Here is a 22652-nt window from a genome sequence, read left to right as displayed (position 1 = left end):
GAATGGCCTCTATATCACTGTATGTGGTTTGGGATCACCACTTACTTGGATAATGTATTAGAGCAATCAAATGTTTTCTACTAGGAGTTTGGATTGTTAGTGGAGTGAGACAGAAAAAGATAAGAAGAGGAAGAATAAAAAATAAATAAGGAAAAAAAGGGAAAATGAAGGAGAATGGAGACCATTGATTGACCCACGGCTGTGGTGGGGCCCTAATAAGGCTGTTGATCAGGTTGCATGACCTGCACCCCAGAGCTTCTGCACTTCCAGCCTATGCATAGGCTAATCCTTAGGAGTCACCTCATATAACCTCTCAATAACACTAGTTATCCAGAAAAATTTCTTGTTCCTTGTTGAAAACCAAAACCAATATCCTAAATGATGGAACAAAAGCCAAGAACTAGACATTGAAGGGCACTGTGGAGTGTGAGGTTTATATGACTCAGAGGGGCCATGCTCATTGACACAGAGCTGTGACCAACCCTCTGATTAGAGTAGGGACATGGACTAGCCTGCTCATCACCCTGCCTTTGGGAAAGTAACAAGGGGTGAATAAAGGCCCAGACCAATGACCTGCTCAGAAACTCACAGGAAAAAAGTGAGCAAAAGGAAAGTGAAACTGATCCTTCAGCACAGATGGGGAGGGAAGGCAAGATGTCATGGGAATTAGCTCAAGACCTCTACTCTTAGACTCTCCTGTGCCCTGGCCTACCAAATCTCTCCTCCTCTACTGAATGCACAATGACTGGTCATGCTCTGTGTGCAAGGACTTGGGCTGACACTTTACATCAGCATGAGTGTTCTGGTCCACTGCCTCTTCCACCATTACAGCCCTTAACCATAGAAAATGTTCTACGCCTTCAGCTTAGACTAGCTGCCCCATGCTCACCTCCCAACCTTTTCAGGGCTTAGCTCTTTCCTCTCCTGGCCTCTCAGTCCCGTGAACAGACTTTAGTCTATATTAAATCTAATCACATGGTGACATTAAGGTATCTTGGTATAACCAAGAAAATCTGGATTCAGATCTCAGCCTGGTGCATATTATTTAGGTGTCTTTGGGTGGGTCACTCTCAGACCCTAATTTTCCTTGGTAAAGTGGGTAAAATTATACATCTTATTTTCCAGAATTAGAAATGAAAGGATTTGTTGTCATGGAAATCACCTACCACAAATCTATCATGGTGCATATCAAATAGATGCCTCGTAATAATTAACCATCTTCCCCATGCTTGTTTGCATATCCAAAGGTGACCTTGAGTAGTGGTTAAGAGAGGTGCCTTATTGGAATTCTGCCAGCTGTGTGACCTTGAACAAATCATTGAACTGCCCCATGCCTCAGTTTTCTTATCTGTAAAATAGGAATAAAAGTAATTTTCACCCCAGAGAATTGCTGTAAGAGTTTAGTGAATTTAATCTTGTGAAGTACAGGGAACCATGCCTGACATATGGTAAGATCTGAGTAGATATTAGTGAACATTTGTTGGTATTAGTAAGTTTTAAGTATTATCAGGGGTCTTTCAAAGAGTCTGTCTACTCCTGGATGACAGGGACATGTAATATAGGTCTTAGCAGGGCAGTATCTGGCATACAACAATCAATTAGAAATTGCTTAGTAAATGAATGAATAAGTTGCTGGGTAATGAGTATTGGTGCCTGATGGGTCCCATCTTAGAGAACTAAGAGGAATCTGCCTCTCTTCCCTCCTACCCAACCACACCAGCTCCCCCAGGAGACACAGAATAACTTAGGCTACCAATTCATAAACATTCTGAGGACTAAATTAAGTGCATGATGAAACCAAGGAGATGACATCACAAATAACTCCTGGGAGAAAAAGAAACTCACTCTCCTTCAGTTCACTCTCTGGCACAAGGAACTATGATTTACTCCTGCAAATTACCAACTGTAAAATATTTACCACTAATTCCCTCTGCCTTCTAGGGTGGCCGTGGCAAAGGAAGACAAGTTGTTTGGGCAGTAAATGTGGGCTGCAATTTCCATTATAGTGGTCCTGTATCCTGCAGCAACCTTGGACAGCAGTGTCAGTTATACCTACCACACAGACATTCTTTTCTGCATGAGCATCAGCCTCAATTATAGGCAGTTAAGGTTTGTGCAGTAGGCATTATGCATTTATGGGCCAGAGCAAACATTTACTAGTGCTAATAATTTGTCCACGGGTGGAGGAAGAGAAGGGCCAGAAGATCACCAGGCACAGAACCAGCTTCCTGACAGTGTACCACAGGCCTGGGTACAGAACTGACACACAGCTCAGAAGAAGTGGACTGTCTGTCTGGAGACATCTGCTCTCCCAGCCTCATCTCCTGCCATGTCCTTCCCCCAAACCCCCACCCATTAGATCACGATAGAAGAGCCCAAGGCTCAGGCTGTGGACATTTTCTCATCTCTCTATAGACTTGTTGTGGATACCATCTGTATATGTCATCAATGCTCAAATAACTCTCGACCCAGATCTCTGCCAGAGTCAGGTACCTACTGCTTCCCGGACATTTCCATATGAATGTCAATGAGGCATCTCAGACACAATACGTCTGAAGCTGAGGTCTGACTCCCCCATTCCACACCCACATTTCCTCTCAACGTCTGCCTCCAACTCAGTAAAGAGTTTATTTTTCTTCCAGTTGTTCAGGTCTATTGCCTTAGAGCCACCCTGACACCTCACTTCCTCATCACCCCACATACAATCCATCCACAAATTCTATTAGCTCTTTCTTCTGCATATGGCCAGAACCTGCCCACTTTAGCAGCCCACAGGCATCTCTGATCTGGACTGCTTGGTTATTCCTCATGGGATTCCCAGCCTCTGCAGCCTGGTGTAGCCAGCCCCAGGCCATGTGGTAAAGTGGTCCTGGAAAACTTTAATTCAGGTCATGACACTCAGTCCTCTGCTCAAAAACTCCAAGGACTTCCCAGAGTCAAATTGCATCATCAGTCCTCCAATCTCATCTCCTGCCAAAGTATCCCTCATGGTCTCCACCCCCACCAGCTTTATGTGTGCTCATTAAGAACACTCCTACCTCAGGCTCTTTGCACAAACTGTTCCCTTTCCTTAGAACAGGCTTCCCCCCAGAGAGCCATGTAATGGTTGATAAATTAAACTATGTTAACATTGAAAACCTCTGACCATCAAAAGACATATAAAGGAGGTGATAGGTTAAACCACAAACTGGGGGATGATATTCTCAATCTATATAACAGAGAAAGTAATACCCAGAATATATATTAAAAAAAAAAACTGCTGCAAGTCAAAATAAAAAGACATTTAAATAGAAAAATGGGCAAAAGATATAGACATTTCACTCGGGAGGAAACACAGCTTATCAATAAACAAAAAAGATCTCTCAAACTCAGAGAAATTTAAATTAAGTCATAAGGAGGACAAGTGTGAACTCTTACACATAGGTGAAGGGAATATAATAACTTAAGTGCCATCTTATAAGGAAGATATCACAGAGCACATGAGTCAGCATTTCCATTGTTTTGAAAATAGGAGGCATGTACAAGAATTTACATAGCAACATTTTTATAGAGAAAAAATCTAGAAGCAACCCTAATGTCCATCATCAGAAAAATGGATAAATAATGCGATATTTACACAAGAGAATATAATACAATAGTGGAAATGGATTAACTGACACTAAAGGCAATGACATAAGTAGATTTTATAGATATTGCTTAATTTTTTAAACAAATTAACAGAAGACTACAGTAATATTCCATTTATCAAAACAGCAAAACTAAACTGTATATTGCTTAGAAATGCAATATATTATACATACACACTAGAATGATAAACAGAAAATTTAGAATGATGATTTAGTCTTTGGCCAATTCCTCAGCAGCCCTCAGATTCTTGTTTCCTTGTAGGTTGGTAGGGGTCTTATCACTGATTTTGATCAATCAGTTAGTAGAAATGATGAGAATCACCTCTAGGATTAGTATTCAATTACCAATGTGACATTTTCCAGACCACTCACAAATTCTTTCTCCTATCCTCCTTTTCCCTCTTTCTTCCTCTCATCTTTCCCTCTGGTGCAACATCTGGGAATGTTTGAGATAGTGGGAAGCTTTCCACTAATAGATGTAATGATATCAGTTAACTTATGAGTAGATATATACAATGAGATCTGTCCAGAAAGTATCCAGCCATGTTCTATGAAAAATAGAGACCTCTCTTGAGGAAGATACGAGAAACATTGTACATAGGACAATGACGCCTCAGTCCCCTTCAAAGTTATAACCTTCTTGAGGAAATCTGGTTTATTTGTAGCTATTTGAACCAAGTCATTAGCAACTGCAGCATAATGTCCCTTCTGCTCTGGTAGCAGAAACCATGGAATGAATTTTGCCACAACACATTTTATGCCAAGATTCTGCATCAAAATCTCAGACACCCTAGTTTTTGGAATCCCCAGATCAGCTTCTAGTCCTCGCACTGTCAGTCACCAATTTTTGTTGATTGCAACCCATACATATTCAACATTCTCAGGTGTTCTCCTTGTTGCATGCCTTCCAGAACATGGATCACTTCCAACAGATTCTCGCAGCATCTGTACCACACTTTTATTTGTGCTGCACTCATTGCATCACCCCCAAAAGCCGTCTGAGTCATCTAAATAGTTTCCGCAGAGGAATGTTCAAGCTTAATGAAAAATTTGAGGCAGATTCATTGCTCTAATTTTGAATGTGATGACTACACAGTACACATACACATTCACCCCCGCTGACTAGTACAGTGAAGTTGTCATTGTTCACACATGTACATTCCAGTCCACTCTCCTTGGCTGCCATGTTACCTTGATGTCACACCATTCTCATTGTATTGACAATGGCTGGACATTTTCTGAACAGACCTTAGTGTATATATATCCCCAGGGAAGCTCAGGAAGGAGGCCTTGGATGGGGCATACCATAAGCAAGGTTTGGCCCAGGCAGTGGGCAAGAAGGGAAGTGTATTTCAGGAAGTTGGCACATCCATCATATGCAAATCGAAAATATGACAACTTGTGACTCCAGAAAATGATGAGAAGTTCCAAGAGGCTCAGAAACACAGTGTGAAGGGCACGTGGCAGGTCCATGGCCAGAACACAGTACTTCTCATGAGTGGTCCATGGGACCTGGTTAATATTTATTCTCTCCAGCAGACCTTGGCTTTGAGTTTTTGTCCATCTCCTATTTCTGCTCAGTTGCACCACATTAATTTCCACATACAATTATTTTTACATAAATATTTATCCAGGCCCAAAGTTCACAGGTAACTCCACCTGTTCCTGGTGCTGTCAGGGCACAATAATTCCTGGCAAAGACATGTTATAGCATCCGGAAAAAGCAGGGGGTTAATCCGGCCCAACTGAGAAAACTTTTCCTGGAAGCCTATTTTGGCCTTTTTCCCAAAGAGTTCAGAGTCTAGGAGAGAAGACAAGGGAACATATACATGCCATATGGTATGATGCGTCATGAGTGAAAATCGACTGCTAGCTACAGGTAAGATACCAGAGCAGGGGGACATCCAGTAGCCTGGGAGAACCAGGACACATGAGCTGAGTCCTGAAGGATGGTCATTAGTCACCAGACTGGTGGAAATAAAAAGGTTTAGTACCATTAAAAGCTGGCGAGGGGATGAGTATTTTCACACATTGTTAGTGGGGGCATAACTTGGCATGACCGCCAGTATCCATTAACACCTTCATATACAAGCTCCCGTGACCTAAAAATTCAACTTACCTAAGCCTGTATTAGGGAAATAATTAAACAAGTGCCTTCAGAGTCATATGCAAAAGGCACACACTTCAGCCCTTATTTGTAATAATAAAAAATTGGTTTAAACTAAAGGACCCTCTAAGGGGGAATGGTGAAATAGATGGTGGTTTGCAAATAGCATGCAGCATTCATTAAAAAATGACATGCATACTGATGTGGAAAGACTTGAGAAATATTATTTAGAAGAAAACCCAAATTTTAGAATGCTCCATAGAGTATGACACTTTTTGTGTGAACTTACTCCCACACATGCCCATGCACTCATCCAGAGGAAGCTGTCAACTCACATGGCTCTGTGCAGAAATGGTAAGTCATGACACTCCTGATGGAGGAGGGCCAGGGGTGACGGAGAGCCCTGGGAGGTGAAACATCTGTCCAGGGGGGCACATGGTATTTGTTTTCCTCTGCACCAAGGCAGCATTTGAATCTGGAAAGGGAAATATTTTCTCCCCCTTCAATCATAATAGTATGTCTATCCTAACTCCAGATACACAGGTTTGAGGCTTATTGAGAACATATATGCAGAGTCTGGCAAAGAAAGAGGAAGCCTGTCCCAAAGGCAGCATGTCAAATGTGTGTTGAGTTCTGGAATGGGGCAAAAAAGATTTGGAGATCAGGCAGACTGAGTCCAGGTAGAAGATGAGATCCATGAGCAGCTGGGGCAATGTCCTGCTACCCTGGGATCTTTCAACAAAGCAAAATTTCACTTTTCCAGGGCTACTGAGAAAGGCTCCAGGTAGTAACATAAAAAGAGAACAGCAAGGGGATCATTACTCACCATGAAAACAGTTTCCCAAAGTAGGTATACTGATTACAGGATGAGTGCGGATAGATGTAAGGGAAGTACATAGGCAACATGACCAGCCATGAGGCAAAGGCTGTGATTTTGTCTGTACCTCTTCCCTTGGACCTGGAGCTTCCTGAGGGTCTATTCCCCAGGTGCTAGAACTTGGCAAGGACTCTGAATCCAGCCTCTTAAGAACTCTGGCAAAGTGTAAAGCCTCAATGAAGAGGACAGGGGTCGATATATGCTTCTACAATAGCAGAGATCTGGGACGTTTTGCAGGAAAATGAGCATAAGTTCCCAGTCCTGTATATAGGACCAAAATAGTTTAAATAAAGACAGGATCTCCCAGGTACAGGAAATCTGTGCAGTGGGACAGATACTCAGGCCAAACGCATGAGTCCCACATGCTGATATATTCCCAGCCTGAATGAGATATAATTCCCAACTAGTGGCCAGAGGTCAGTGGGTAAGTGTGATTGGCTGCAGGAATTAACAATGACTAGAACACTGCAATTGGGCAGAGATAGGGATTAAAAAATAATCCCCTTTTGATCTTTTTGAGAAGATCTCATTTAAGTCAAAGGAAATCTTATTTTGATTCTGGAAGGTCTTTAACAACTAACTTTGCTAATTTCCTGTTATCAGAAAGGAAATATCAGACTCAGTCTAGGGTAAGCTCATCCTTGACAAATGGACCTTTCCATGTAGTGGCTTTCTTCATAAAAGAGAATGAGAAAGAGCCAGTGGAGTCTGCTAGCAAGTTGGAAGTTACAATTTTATGTAACAAATCATGGAGGTAATATTTCATTCCCATTGCCATTAGATTAGATTAGAAGTCCTGGGTCCTGCCTACTCTCAAGGGGTAGAGATTACACAAGGGCTTAAATGCCCGGAGGTAGTGATAATTTGGAGCCATTTTAGTCTGTCTACCACAGCAATTGTCATTGTTTTTCTATTTAAAGTAGTGATATACAATTTCTATTATACATAGAATTACTTAATCAAATCAGAAAGAACCTGATATAAAAAATGAACCTACAATAGCATGAATATAGATGGGTATCCAAAAATAGAGATACTCAAGGTTATCATGTGCTGGTCATAGCACTTTTCAATCATTCACTCGTTTGTTTACTATTCATCTGTCTACATTAGTTAGGATTCTCCAGAGAAACAGAACTATTTATAGATATAAATTGTGAGAGACTATGATTGATTGATTGTAGGAAATGGATTATGGAATTGTAAAGATCAAGAAGTCCTATGATCTGCCATCTGCAAGCTGGAGAACCAGGAAAGCTGGTAGTATGCATCAGTCCAAGTCCAAAGCACTAAGAACCAGGGAATCCAGTGTTCTGAGTCCCAGTTCAAGTCCAATGCCTGAGAACTAGGGTTGTCTATAGTGTAAGTCCCAGTGTGAGTCTAAAGGCCTTAGGATGGGAAGCTCTAGAGAACAAGGGCAGGAGAATATGATGTCCTAGCTCAAGCAGAGAGCAAATTCACTCTTCCTCCACCTTTTTGTTCTCTTCAGGCCCTCCATGGATTAGATAATGCCCACCCACATAGATGAGAGTGGATCTTCTTTACCCAGTCTACTGATTTACATGCTAATCTCTTCCAGAAACACCTTCATAGACACACTCAGAAATAACGTTCTATCACTGAGCCAAGTGAACACATAAAATTAACCATCACAGCTGCCTATCTGTCTATATATCTATCTATCATGAAATGACATCAGTGTAGTTCTAGCCCTTCCCTGTCCTCCAAAGTATGGAGATGGAAAAGATATACTCTTGTCTTTTAAGGAATTTTTTTTAGCAATGAGTTTCTAAATCCTGGCTGCACATTTGAATCCCTTGGAGAGCTTTTTGGAAAATTACAATGACCAGTTGAATCAGAATTCCCCATTGTGGGGCCCAAGGAATTCTAATGTGCTCCCGGAACTGTGGTCACTGGTGTGGTGACTCCGGGGTGTCGATCCATTTGCAGCAGAGCTGGCAGATGGAGAAATTGTTGGAGATACAGGCAGCAAGCCCCACAACTACAAACAAACCAGCAAGTTCAACTTCTTTCTTCTCCACAGAGATGGTTGACTTTGAAAAGGGAACAGGCTAAACCTTGTGCTGAACTTCAGTCCCTGTTCTTAATCTTGAATTCATCCCAGACCTGCAATGTGACCTCTAGTGTGAACTCTAGAACTGACCTTCATATCAAACTCCAGCCCCACCTCTTCCTCTGCTTTGCTTTCTCCAGAGGCTAGAGAGGTTTTTACCACCTCTAACTAGTTCTGCTTGACCTGCTGCCCTGGTCGGAGGCAAGAATATGCATCAGCATCCTCAGCAGGTTAGCTTCAGCCTTTCCTATTTTCTCACCATCTGGACATAGAGATAGAGGCTCACCTCCAGAATAAGCCCACCAGAATAGGCCCTGCTTCTCCTCCCTTGTCCTGCTTCTGGAAGTGAGTGTGTATAAACGTGGGTGTGTGTATCCAGAGGGGTCATTCATTTATTCATTATTTATTTATTAACTACCTATTGTATACCATGCTTTATTAGAGATAGAAACAATATCTGTTCAGGTAGAGAGGAATTAGAAATCATGTGAACCAATAAGTACGTTAGAGAGTTCCAGATCTTGACCAATGCCACAAAGTGTAATGAAGAAGTGAAAGCAGAACAATGGGATAGAGAGTGCCTTGAAGCAAGCATTAGTTTTGGTAGGATGATCAGAGAAAGTCTTTCTGAGAGATGACTTTTAAGTGGTATGTAAATATCATAAAAATCAAAGCTGGTGGTCCAGACCAACACAGCCCACTAGAACATTGTGTGATAGTGGGAATATACTGAATATCCTGTATTTGCACTTTGACACCATAGCCATGAGCCCTTTGTAGCTACTGAGCACTTTAAATGTGGTGGCTACTGTCACTGAGGAATTGATCTTTAGTTTTATTTAATTTTAATTAATTTAAATTTAAATAGCTGCATTTGGCTAGTGGCTTTCCTATTGAATATTTAATATAAGACATGAATGATGAGAAGAAACCATTTCTGTGAAGATCTTGGGAGAGAGCATTTCAGGGTGACAAATGGGCGAATGGGAGAAGGGGAGGAATTTGGAGTGTGGAGACAAGACGAAGAGAAGGCCAGAGTGGGATTTTGAGAAAATGGGATTGCATTTAGAGGACATACCATATAGAGCCTGTGGACCATGAAAAGGGGTACGATTTAAGTGTGTGTGTGTGTGTGTGTATATATATATATATATATATATATATATATATATATATATATATATATATATATATATATATAATGAGAGATTATTGAAAGGATTTAGGTAGAGAAATGGTGTAACATTAATGATAATGGTAATAAAGTTTAAGTAGATTTATTAAGTGGGTTTTATGGACATGTAATTCAATCCTCACTCCTCAACCCTCAATAATTTCAAGGAAATCTTTTTGTTACCACTAAAATCTCATTTTAGGTAGGGACACTGAGGCATACAGAGGTTAATTACCATCTGTAAGTGGCAGGGTTACTATCTGAACTGAGTTAGTTGGTTCCACAGCTCATGCTCTTAGCCACTAGACTACCCTGCCTCCCTCTTAGCTAAAGCAAGCTTTTGAAAATTCACTTTTGCTCAGTGTGCATAATGACATGTAGCGAACAAGACTGGGAAAAAAGGCTGAAAATGACATGCTATGGACCAGAGAAGTTCCAGAGAAAGATTGGAAGAAGAGGTTACATTTAAAATATATTTTAGAAATAGAGGCAATAGACAGGGCTTCCTGTAATTGGATTGCTGGGAGATGAGTGAGGTCAAGAAAAATAAGTGATGGCTCCTAGGTTTGAAGCTGAGCAACAGGGTGGATAGTGGTGCCCTTTTCTGAGGTCAGGAAGACTGGGAGTGCACAGAACCTAGGCTGGAAATGAGGGGACGGTGCTACAATATGGTGTTGGAAAAGCTATTGGGTGTAATTCTGTGCCTCAATTTGGGCACATTTTCCTCCTACCTTTCTTTATTCTTCCTTGCCTTCTTTCCAACTGCACTCTCTTTTCCTTCTTTCCTTTATTTATTCCATCTTTCAGCAAATATTTATTGAGACCAGCTTGATGCTAGGCGCTCTGTGAGGGCTGGGGATACAGCAGGTTATAAAAGTGCCAAATTACCCTCCCTCTTTGGAGCTTACATCCTTTAGGAGACAGAGTATGCACAAGAAAATGAACACATAAACATGCAACAACAAGACCTCTGAAGATGGTACCTGGGGAAGGGGATTGCACTCTGAGTGGGTGATGTTTGAGCCAAGACCTGAATAATGAGAAAGAGCCAGTTATGAGAAGAGCAGAGGGAAGTGTGCATGCACTTGCACACGCATGGGCGCGCCTGTCTGTACCAGAGGCAAAGAGAGACAGCAAGGACTCCATAGGGGATTGGTGTGCATAGATATCTGTCTGATTATCTAAGAACTTTTGATTTTCATATGGTAGTGTGTGTATATGTGTTTGTGTAAATCTCTCTAGGTGTGCACAGAGTTTCTTTTACATCTAGCAGTAATTTCTTCACCTGTTCTGTAATCAGATTGATTGGTTTGCAGATCTGTTCAGTATGTCATGAACCCCAAACTGTGAGAGTCAGGTCTAAATGCAGACAGAGTAGGATGCACTAATTGATTTATGATTGTGGTTTTCATCATGGAAACTAGAGATCTTGATTTAAGGATGCAGCTTTTCAAAGGATCTATCTCAAGGACAACATGGAAGGCTCTTAACTGGGTATTTTGTGGAAGAGGCTGTCCTGCCACTCTGGTCAAATGTACAGAAAAGAGGGGTTCCAGACTGCATTCCCTTAGCAGAAAGTGCAAGTTTCCTTCTACACTGAATCAATTGCAACAAAACACTAAAAGTGGTGCACAGCAGTGTGACTGAACATTGCTCTTCACAGCACGATTCACACCTGTCGCTCAGCTCATGTGGATGGATGAATTTATCTTGACGGACTTATTTTATAGGTTCCCATGACTGGGTGTGAACTGACCCAAGAGAACATTTCACCAATGAAATAGCAAGTGACTTGACTGAGTGTTACCTCTTTAGCTGCCTGGGTTCCTAGGATCACAAGGAAGAAACATGTACAAATTACTTACAAAAGCAAAGTGTGTTTCAAGGATGCACATGAGGCAAAAGGTAAATGACATCACCATAAGCACAGTTCCTAAGATGGTGTTCTCTGAGAATGCACAATATACAATAGCAGCAATGATTAACACTTGTATTGAGCAGTTAGTTAATTCCTCCCAGGCACTGCATTCTTAATCTGTTTGGGCTGCTGTAGCAAATGACTGAGTGGCTTAACCAACAAATATTTATTTCTTACATTTCTGTAGACTGAAACTCCAAGATCAAGGCATTGACCAATTTGGTGTCTGGTGAGGACTTCCTGGTTCCTAGAGGGTGGTCTTTTCATTTTCTCCCTGTGTTCTCACATGGCAGAGGGGAAGGGGGCTTCTCTTTTATAAGGTCACTAATCCCATTTATGACAGCCCCACTTTCCGGACCTAATCCCCTCCCCAAAGCTCCACCTCCTAGTGCCATCACTCTGGGGACTGGGATTTAACATGAATTTTGGAGAGACACAAACATTCAGTCTATAGCAGAACCATAAGCACCAGCAACTTATGAAATGCACTCTGAGATTGGTCTTGCTTGTGATTCCCTACTGTATACAATGAGGAAAATGAGGTGAGGTTTGAGGTGGTTAAACAGTTTTCCCAAAGTCCTTTGCAGTGAGAATGACAAAGCTGGGTCCCAGAGCAGACAACATGTTCATTGGCTACAGCAGCTTGAGGAACACTCACCCAAGTGGAAAAAACCCCAGGCTCAGGAGGCATGACCACGATGGCCAGCCAGCCAGTGATGCTCCCTCCAGGCAGGCAATGATGATGGCCTCCACCAAGAGCACACACTTGAGTCCTGAGAACTTGAGAAGCAGGTAGAACAAAGCAAAACAGGATCCAAGCAAAGGCAAGTCTTGGGTGAAAAGCTGGCATATCGGCAGTCACCTTCATAGAGCAGCATCTTTGTCACTCCATGGCTGGGAGCTGAAGTGGCCCCCGCAGTTAGAGACAGAAGGGCTTAGACATGCATAAGGGTGGCAGAGGCTGACTCAACCAGAACAAGCAAAGCTTGGGTCAGCAGTAGGATGCAGGTGAGAAGGAGGGAGGGCTGGCAGCCTCCCCAAGATAATGAGGAGCTGGGCACAGCTAGGAGTGAAGAATGAGGTGGGGAGACCTGGAGTGCTGTTTTCCTGAGTGGAGGCCTCCTGTCATCGTCTGTTAATCTGTGAGCACAAGGTGGCTGTGCAGACATGCTGACACTTCTGTAATCATCATTTAATTGTGGGAACTGCCCTTTGAAGTTCTGGGTCCAAGGAAAGGAACTATAATACAATAAAACCACTAATGGAAGTTGGTGTGTGAGGGTCTTCAGGTGGGCAGTCTTCGAATGTGTATGAATAAAGTATCAAAGAGGAATGCTTCAGGTAGAATCTCCAGTCAGGTGAAGGTTCACAGTGTTCCATTATTTCATTCATTTTAAATTAGTAACTGTCTTGTCTTAGAATCTCTGGGGTCCAATGAACAAAAAAAAAAGAGGATGGGGTGAACAAATTGGGGGTGAGGGGGCACAGATGGGAGCTGGGGTTGAGGTTAAGCAATGGCTTAGATTTTTGAACCCTGTTTCCCAACCTGAGGGCTTGAGCATTATTGCAAGGATCTGCCACATCCCTGTAGATATACACATTATACAAGCTAAATCAATAAAAACTCATATAAACACACACATACACACACAGCGGCCTTTCAAAAACATAGCTTCGGTGCTGATGACTCAATCACACATTCATTTTAAAGGATTGTAGAATTTGTAGTTGCTTTCTGTCCATATGTGTTTTCTAAATCAAACCATATGAACAAGTGAACTTCTTTTATATTGCACTGGGAAAAGTCAGACAACAAGGAGAAATGAAAGCAATGCCTACAACTCATGCAGTTAGTCATAGGCCCCATCAACTGGTCAAGATCTGTCCAGCAACATGCTTCCCAAATGGTTGGGCACCTCAGAGTGGCAAGGAGAAGGAGATTTCTAGTAATTCACTGGAGTGTTTGCCAAGCACGAGATGTTTGGTGTACGGATACGCATTTGAGAGATGGGTTTCAATGAATCAGATTCATCCATTACAGAGGGACACATGTATTAGACAACCAAGAACAGTCACTTAGATTCAGAATTTGAACAGAGCTATCTCCTTCACACGCTCAACATATAGGTTTGTTTGAACCCACTGTGGGCTACATGACACTAACAGCAGTACCAACAGGGGACATTTGCCAGTACTTGCTTGGTGTGAGGACACCTGGTATCTTTTCTTGGGAATGAATAAATGTTATCCTCATTTGATGATGTTGGAAATGAGGTGCTCAAAGTGAGTATGGTTCAGAAATGAGACTCCTTGGTCCCATGCCCTTGCTCCAACCACCAATCTCTTGGGTTACAGTTCATCAGGATAGCCCAGAAAATATTGTTAATTTATGCACCATTTGTTCTCTTGTAGAACACATTAAGGAAACTGTGAGGTATCCACATACCTCGAATGCAGGCAATTTGAAGGCAGCCAGGCCACTGACCCTTCTGCAGAGAATGGGCACTTTACATCTAACACGGGTGATTGCTCTCTCCCTGGGCATTCATGATGGTGTCCATTTGCTTCAATTGAGGGGGCCCTGGAGAGAGATATCACAAATTGAATGATGCAGCTGGATCTGGCAGGAGTTTTTGGGGACTCCAGCATGGGTTTCTGTAACTACTGGTGGTAAGTCAGTGACAGTCCACCTTGACAACACACATGATGAGTCTCATTTTAAGATGCAGCTTTGCACCTAACGCTGAGTGACCTTGGGCCAGTCATGTAACCTTGCTGAACCTCCACGATACAGTTAGCATCGTCAAGCAATGACTAAGAGCATGGACCATGGTGCAACACAGGCCTGGGACTAAATTTCAACTCCACTTCCATGACTTTGGGAAGTTTCATAGAGCCTCAGTTTCTAGATCTCCAAAGTGGGGATAGTAGTAGTACCTTCTTAAGAGAATTGTTTTTAAAAATTAACAGCTAATGTATTGAGAATCTACAGTATGTGAGACACTCTTCAATATTAATTCACTTAAACTTTCAAAAATCCATATGAGGTGGGTATTATTAGATAGTGCCTGTTTTCCAGGTAATGAAACTGAGACACACATTACTTGGGTTAAGTAATTTACCCAAGGTTGCACGGCTAATAAGTGAATCCAAATTCAGTAAGTCTGGAGGCTGTGCCCCTAACCACTAGGCTGTAGAGTCCAATGTTTGAAAATGCTTAGAGACCTTGGTCTGCCCTCAGGATTTGAAATCTCAAGCACAGAACGTAGCATAGAGTGAGTGCTCAGTAAAAGATATATGGCAATTATTGCACGATATTATTGTTATCATTGTTTTCTGTGAGGCCCCCAGATGCTGATCTACGTTCAGATGAGCCTGGGACTCAGCAAAGTGCCACCAGCAGGGGAGCAGGGGGGAGGGTGAGCAACTTGGAGAGTATCTCATAAACATTTGGGGCTGTGAGAGCAGCTGTGTATCTCGTGGAATGATTTTCGCTTCAGGACTGTGTGTTGATGCTGATGTCACGGCTGCTCTGAGCATCCCAGATACTGTTAACGAGCTGTTCCAAGCTCAAATGCAATCTTTCCTCACCATATGCTCCACACTGAAGTGCATGGTCTCTCAGACAGAGATGGTGTGGAACTCAGAAACCCTGGGCACCCACACATGGAAAACCTACTCAGGAGCCATGCTCAAAAAACTGCCCCAATTCTCCGGACCCCCAGGGATCATGTTTTCATGTGTATGTCATTCTTTTATTCATCCAACAACCATAGGTATGATGAGGCAGGTCCTATGTGGGAGGTACTATGTTAGGCACTGGGGATACAAAGGTGAATGAAGCATTACCGGTAGCTCCAAGGGACTCAGACCGGCCATGATGGGCATAGGGACAAATCACATCATAATATTGCTCTAAGATCTGTAATACAGATAGTTATTGAGAATTTTGGGAACTGAAAGGAGTTAGTGAAATCTTTGTAATGGCATTTAAAAAAAATTTTTTTTTTTGCACAGCCAGCACCTAAATACTTTTTCTATTAAAAAGAACTCTAGGAATAGGACAAGGTCAGGTCTCATCTTCTACTGGAAGGTGGACTGTGAGCACCTGATATGAATGTCCACCTCCAGTGTGGCACTTCACACTCCTGTATCAAGATGATACTCAACACCTCCACTTGGGTATGTAGCAGATACCTCATATTACATGTCCAAAGTCAGACTTAGTACCTTCTCCTAAACCTCCTTCTTTCCTAGTGTTTGTCAATACATAAATAGCACTTCTATTTAACTGTTGACTCAGGCCAACCATCTTGGAGTCACTGTGACACCTCCTTCTCTTGCACATATATCATACCCATGATAAAGGACTATTGTCTCCACCTTTGAAATACATCCAATTCTAAACACTCCTTACCACATTGTGCTCTACACCGGTGTCTGCACCACCACCATCTCCAACCTGCTATCCTTAAACAGCCTCCTAGCAGTTTGCCTTTATCTGTTCTTGCCATATTCTTGTCTGTTCTCAGCAAAGCAGCTAGAAAAAAAATCTCTTAAAATTTAAATCATATTATATTCCCCTGTTCAGTATTCTTCAGTGGCTGCTCATCACCGAGATAATAAAACCCAGTATGTTTCCCATGGCCTAGAAGGCTCTCCATGATGAGTTTCCTGCCCATGCCATGATCCTATTTTCTAACTTTCTTACCTTTGCTTTCAACCTTCCATTATGACTGGTCTTCTTTCTGTTTCTCAGGCACAGAGAACATGGGCATGTTGAAACATCAGATCTAGACAAGGACTTACTTAAAACCAGGAAAGGGAAGTAGAATTTGGGTGAAAAGTTATTGAGAAGGTAACTGGCGATAAGATCCAAAGCCCAGTTGGGGAGAAACTGGTCTTGTACAGTAGGAGAGCTGCCTCATCTAGTTTTCCAGGAAGAGGGAGACTAGGAAAGGTATAGAAATAGTTGCTTGATTGAAGGCCCAGGTGAGAATTCATTCAACAGATATTTATGGAGCACCTGTTGTTTGCCAGGAACTGGTGTTATGCACTGACACTGGTACTGAGTTGGCCAGTGAGCTTAGAAACCAAAGACATGATCACTCAGGAAGACCTTGAAAACCATTTTTAGGTTCTGAGTCAGTTTCCTTCTCTGTAGTACTGGAATAGTAATGATACCTGCTTTGTTGGTTAAAATAGTTACTAATGCGATGCTATAAAGAGCTCTCCACCCTGGCTGGTGTGGCTCAGTTGGTTGGAGCATCATCCCATACACCAAAAGATTGTGGGTTCAATTCCCAGTCAAGGCACATACCTAGGTTGTAGGTTTGATCCCTGTTCTGGGTGCATACAGAAGGCAAACAATTGATGCTTATCTCTCACAACGGTTTCTCTCTCTTCTTTTCTTTCTCTCTAAAAGGAATGAAAAAAATGCCCTCGGTGAGGATTAAAAAAAAAGTTCTTCATTTATCAGATGTAGAAGTTAGAATGGTCACTCTGTGTAGGAAGGGACTGTATTTTGTTCACTGGTATATTGCCAGTTATAGAAGTGAGCATTTATGGAATGAATAAGTGAATGAATGAATAATATAACTGAATCAAGATTATTTTGGGAAGGGAGAACTGCTGCTTTATAAATTTCTAGCAACCTCTGTATATCTTCTAACTGGTAAAAAGTACTGGTTAACTCATGCCACAACAATTATGTCTTGGCTCAGTGAGACAGCCTTATCATGTTTGTCTCAAATGCAGGAACTCTCCTAAATTACATGAATTAATTCATCAATAACATGATGATCAAAGCCATTTAGGGTCTTCTGTGCCCCTTTACCTTCTCCAGCACCTCCTCTCATTCAAGGTAGGCACACATGTCCTCTTCTCTACACACTGGTGTATAGGCTGGGTACCATTTCACCACAGATACTTCTGATAATGGACTCAAGATAGTGACAGACTATAGCACTTAGCCAAAGTGAAGGAGATGAATTTGAATGGGGCTTAATGTAAAGACAAATACTGAGGTCTAGAAGTGAATGGTAGAGGACAGAGGAAAAGAGAAACCTAGCAGCTGTTCTTGCTCGAAAGATAAATGCAGTAGTCAACAAGCAAAAATACATCTGAAGGACAAAACTCTAGAAAAGCCCATGTAAAAGATATCTACCTCCAAGTATTTACTGAATCAACATTTTCTTAATGTTCTCATAACAGGACGTGAGTTTCATTATAAGAGAATATATCTTTGCAATTGAACTAAAGATAGGAAGTCAGTATGTTCTTTAAATTATGGCTGAACTAGCAACAGCTCCCTCACTGGTCACCAGCCTCCAGATCAGAAAGTGTCGGTGATACTGGCTTGAATCAGAATGTTTTTTTTTTCTAGGTCAGTTTCTTAGTGCTGTTCAACTTTTCCATTTGGTCAAATGTAAATATTTTTTCCTTATTTTTCTCTGAGAATTGCTATGCCAATTACCTTGTGCACCTGGTTTAAGTTTTAAAATTCTGGCATTATTGGGCACTATTCTAAGTGATGTGCCTGCATTATCACATTTAATCTTCATTACAATTCTATGAGAGAGAGACTCTGGTTAATCCTGATTTTTAGATGAGAAAATTGAGACTTGAAGTGGGTTGAATAACTTCATCAAAGTGATATGGGTAGCCAGAACTCTTAAAGCATGCACATATGAACCCCCAAGGCTGTGTTCCTTAGCCCTGTCCCTTCAAATGAGACAATTGAATCTAGCACAAGCCACAAAGACACATAAATATGAAGACATTCAAAATACTTTGAAGAATACATAAGTCCAACATGAGCATGATTACGGCCAAGGCTATTGCTTTGATCTAAAAACTCCATGCTGTCCAACCATTATGCTCTAACAACACCTAACTGTGAATTTCTCTACCAGGCAAATTCCTCTTTCCTAATAACAGTGCTTTCCGAGAAAGCTCAAAACCCAGTAGCAATTAATTATTGACAGAGTATGCAAATGAGAGATAAAAGAAAAGTCATTCTTTCTCTACACATGCAATAGTAAATAAATTTAATTATAGTAGGAGAAGCTAAGGGATCTTTGCTTGTATTAAGATTTATTAGCTGAAACATTTAAAAGCATGTCATTATAACAAGAGGTCTTGTGTAATCCTGAATGTACCACTTCGGTGCAAGGTTTGGAAGTGAATAGACTTAATGCAGCATGTGGTGGCAGATGGCCTGCAATACTGACAGGTATTGAACAGGTTTATCATCAATTAACTTTGGTCTACATATGCCTATAGCAACTTGATTGTATAATAAGATCTTGAGCATCACTTTATCAATGGTCAGCCTGCCAAATTGGGATTGGGGACAAATGGCATCCAAGTTCTTTAATATCTTGAAGCTCCCAAATGAGATGAGCCCACTCTGAGGGTGAACATAGCTGGAGGGGTAGATTTGAAGAAGCAGCTCTGGGAAGGAAAACAAGAGACATGGGCCATAGTGTAGGGTCAACCACTGGCTCACTGGGTGGCCCTGGAGCAAAGAAAGAAGGAATCCCATTTGTAGAACCAAACCTATGTAGATGATTTCATGCTGTATGCCCTTTTATTCTAGGCTGAACTCGAGGTAAGTTTTAGCTTTTATAAATGAGGATAATAAGATTCAGGGATGCGATTCAGCTTGCTGAGGCCACAAAGCCTGTCTCATCCTCTGTCTCTGAGCTTCTGTTGCCTCATTTGCACAACGAGGCCCTCAGACTAGGTCAGGATACAGAGGACTCTATATCAAAGGGCCGGAGAGTAAAAGTGTTTTGCTTTGTGTCATGTGGTCTTGTTGCAACTGCTCAACCCTGCTGTGTGCAAAAGCAGCCCTAGACAGCACATAGAGGAACAAATGTGGCTGTGTTCCAATGAAAGTTTATTTATGAGCATTGAAATTCCAATTTCATATAATATTCATGCATTGTAAAATGTTATTATTATTATTCAGTTTTTTTCCCAAACACTTAAAGATTTAAAATCATTCTTAACTGCAGGCATTACAAAAACAGAAGGCAGGTAGTAGTTTGCCAACCCCTAGACTAGATAATCTCTGAGGTTTTGTTGAGCTCAAACATTTTTTGAAAGCTGCTATAACAATAATAATTTTGATTTACTAAGCTCCTATACATTCCAGATTCTGTGCTAAATGCTCTACAAGCATCACCTCCCTTAATCCTCATACTGCAGGTTGAAGTAGGTACTATTATTATCTCCATTTCTGAGATTATAAAACTAATACTTAGAGAAATTCAAAGTATATTTAGCTTAAACATAACTGGTAAGAGATAGAGCAGTGGTTTAACTGAGGTGTGGAAGGCTCCCAACTATGAACCCATAAACCTTATGCTGCCTTTTCTGATAATTCTATAATCAGAACTCTAGTGGGACACGTAGTTAAAAAGAACTTCCAAGTGTTTATCAGTGAATTTGGTAGCTTCTCATGAGATTATTTATATCACACATTTTGTGCAAATAGTTAAAATATTTCTGGACAGAAATAGCCACTCTTTTCCTTTCTCTTCCTTTTCCAGAAATGTGATGCCTAAGACTGTGGATGGGCAGATAACCATGGAGAAGACACCAAGTTACTTTGTGACAAATGAGGCACCTAAGCGCATCTACTCCATGGCCAAAGACATTAAACTGATTGTGGTGGTAAGAAACCCTGTGACCAGGGCCATCTCCGACTACACCCAGACACTGTCAAAGAAGCCCGAGATCCCCACCTTTGAGGTGCTGGCCTTCAAAAACCGGACCCTGGGGCTGATTGATGCCTCTTGGAGTGCCATCCGCATAGGGATCTATGCTCTGCACCTGGAGAACTGGCTCCAGTACTTCCCCCTGTCCCAGATCCTCTTTGTCAGTGGGGAGCGGCTCATAGTGGACCCCGCTGGGGAAATGGCTAAAGTACAGGATTTTCTAGGCCTCACTCATGTTGTGACTGAGAAACATTTCTATTTCAATAAAACCAAGGGGTTCCCTTGCCTCAAGAAGCCAGAGGACAGCAGCACTCCGAGGTGCTTAGGCAAGAGCAAAGGTCGGACTCATCCCCGCATTGACCCAGATGTGATCCACAGACTGAGGAAATTCTACAAGCCCTTCAACATGATGTTTTACCAAATGACTGGTCAAGACTTCCAGTGGGAACAGGAAGAGGGTGACAAATAAGGCTAGAGATGTGAGGGAAGGCTAGGGGGTAGCTAAGGAGATCCCTTACCTGAGTCCTGAATTCCCCAGGGTCAGCAGCCTAAGCCTTGCTAGGGGGCCCCCTAGATATCTCCTTTGTCTGGTCGGGATTGCTTCCCTATGGAGTAGCCAGGACTGCCTGGGCAGTGACATCTGGTTGACTAGATGGCCACCAGAATCCACTGCTAATTCTTGTCTTCTACTAGTTAACAGTGTCTAAGACAGAATTGAATAGCTGTCAAGATCAAAGTTAGTGCTCTGAATGTTTGTGTAAGTGAAAAAAAAGGGAGGCCTTCTTTGGGGGACTTTCACCTTTCTTTGGGAAGCCAGAGCTCTAGCCTTGTGTCTGGCCCAGGCCCCTACTGTATAAACCTCTGCAATGGCATCTCTCCAGAATGCTGAGTGCTCCAGGACTCTTAGGGGTAGAGTCCTCACTCTAAAATGTCTCCAGCCTTCCTGAAAGGTCTCATCCCACAACCCTGTGACTTCCTGCCTCCACACCTTATGAAGGGAGGGGCATGCAAAAAGCTGATACCCCTGGAAACCTTCTTTTATAGAGCCCTATGAGGAGGGTTGGGTCTCTCTCTTCATGAGTATCTAGATGCCAGAGAAGCTTAGCTTATGCCCCCATGTTAAATTAAGGCCCATGGGGCTGCTCTCAGAGCAGTGAGTTCAGAGGCCCAAGCTTGGTCAAGATGAATGCCATCTCTGGGAGCGAACAAAGAAAGCCAGTCCTGTCGTTGGGAGGTCTCTGTACCTGCAGGCCCTCTTCCCAAGCACCATGGTTCTGAGATATGCTTTTGGAGTAGGCTCTGTCTCTTAGGGTCCCCAGAGGGGCAAGGACCAGAAAGTTGGCATGTCTCATGTTATGAATAACCCTTAGCCACCAAATGAACAGGGGACCAGTCACCATTGTCTATTTGCTGCACCATGTCTCCCGATGGTCATCTCATGCTTCATTTGCTCTATTCAGAGACAGCACATATTGGGGAGTGACAAGAGGGCTGATTACACTTGTCACAGCCAGTTTATGGGGGTGGGGGAAAGCAAGGGCTGTCTGGGATACCTCCTTCAAGGGCTGCTGACTAAAGTGTCCCTTCCCATTAGTTTGATTTTATCAAAACAGCATTTGACATAAAGCCCTTGTTGACAGATCTCCCTAACCAGGAGCTGTTCTAGTAAACTTGGAAACATGTATGAGTGGGGGTAGTTAACACTGTTCAGCTGTTATTAAACTGTCATTCTCCTGCTAAATGAAAACTGTGTTGTTATAAAGCTTAATGCAACCTAATCAATGGATTTTGATGGTGTGTTTCTGTGTTTCACCTCCAACCCTACCCCTACTCTCAGATTCTGGGAGTGTCCCTTCTCTGTAATAGCCAGAAAGACCCAAAGTGAACAGTCTTCCAGGGGTCTTGACTGCAGAGCTGGAGGACCTGTGAAATAGTACAAAGAAAGTGGCTCATACAAGGGGTACCTCTTTCCCAATCTCAACTGGTCCTGGAGAGGAATAAACTGGTGTGCTAGATTCACAAACAATCTTACAAATAACTTTTTTTCCACCTAAGAAGTGGTTATTGAGCTGAAGGCAACATATTATACCTTCACTACCAAATAAAATGATATATAGATTAAAATACACATGCTGACCTATTTCAAGAGA

The 22652-nt window shown here is 42.1% G+C and overlaps 1 protein-coding gene across 1 annotated transcript in view; it reads left to right on the top strand.

Moving 5' to 3' along the window:
• The window catches only part of HS3ST4 (heparan sulfate-glucosamine 3-sulfotransferase 4), a 538633-nt gene extending 516353 nt beyond the window's left edge, over positions 1-22280 (top strand). Inside the window, exon 2 of the mRNA XM_090277709.1 lies at positions 20335-22280. Within this exon, the coding sequence (XP_090133835.1) occupies positions 20335-20971 (637 nt within the window). The 3' untranslated portion in view covers positions 20972-22280. The remainder of the gene's footprint in view (positions 1-20334) is intronic.
• The last annotated feature ends 372 nt before the right edge of the window (positions 22281-22652 follow it).

The sequence above is a fragment of the Furipterus horrens genome, unplaced genomic scaffold, assembly GCF_987537825.1.
Source record: "Furipterus horrens unplaced genomic scaffold, mFurHor1.1.pri manual_scaffold_5, whole genome shotgun sequence".
Taxonomy (NCBI): domain Eukaryota; kingdom Metazoa; phylum Chordata; class Mammalia; order Chiroptera; family Furipteridae; genus Furipterus; species Furipterus horrens.
This window is presented reverse-complemented; position numbering and strand designations above follow the sequence as displayed.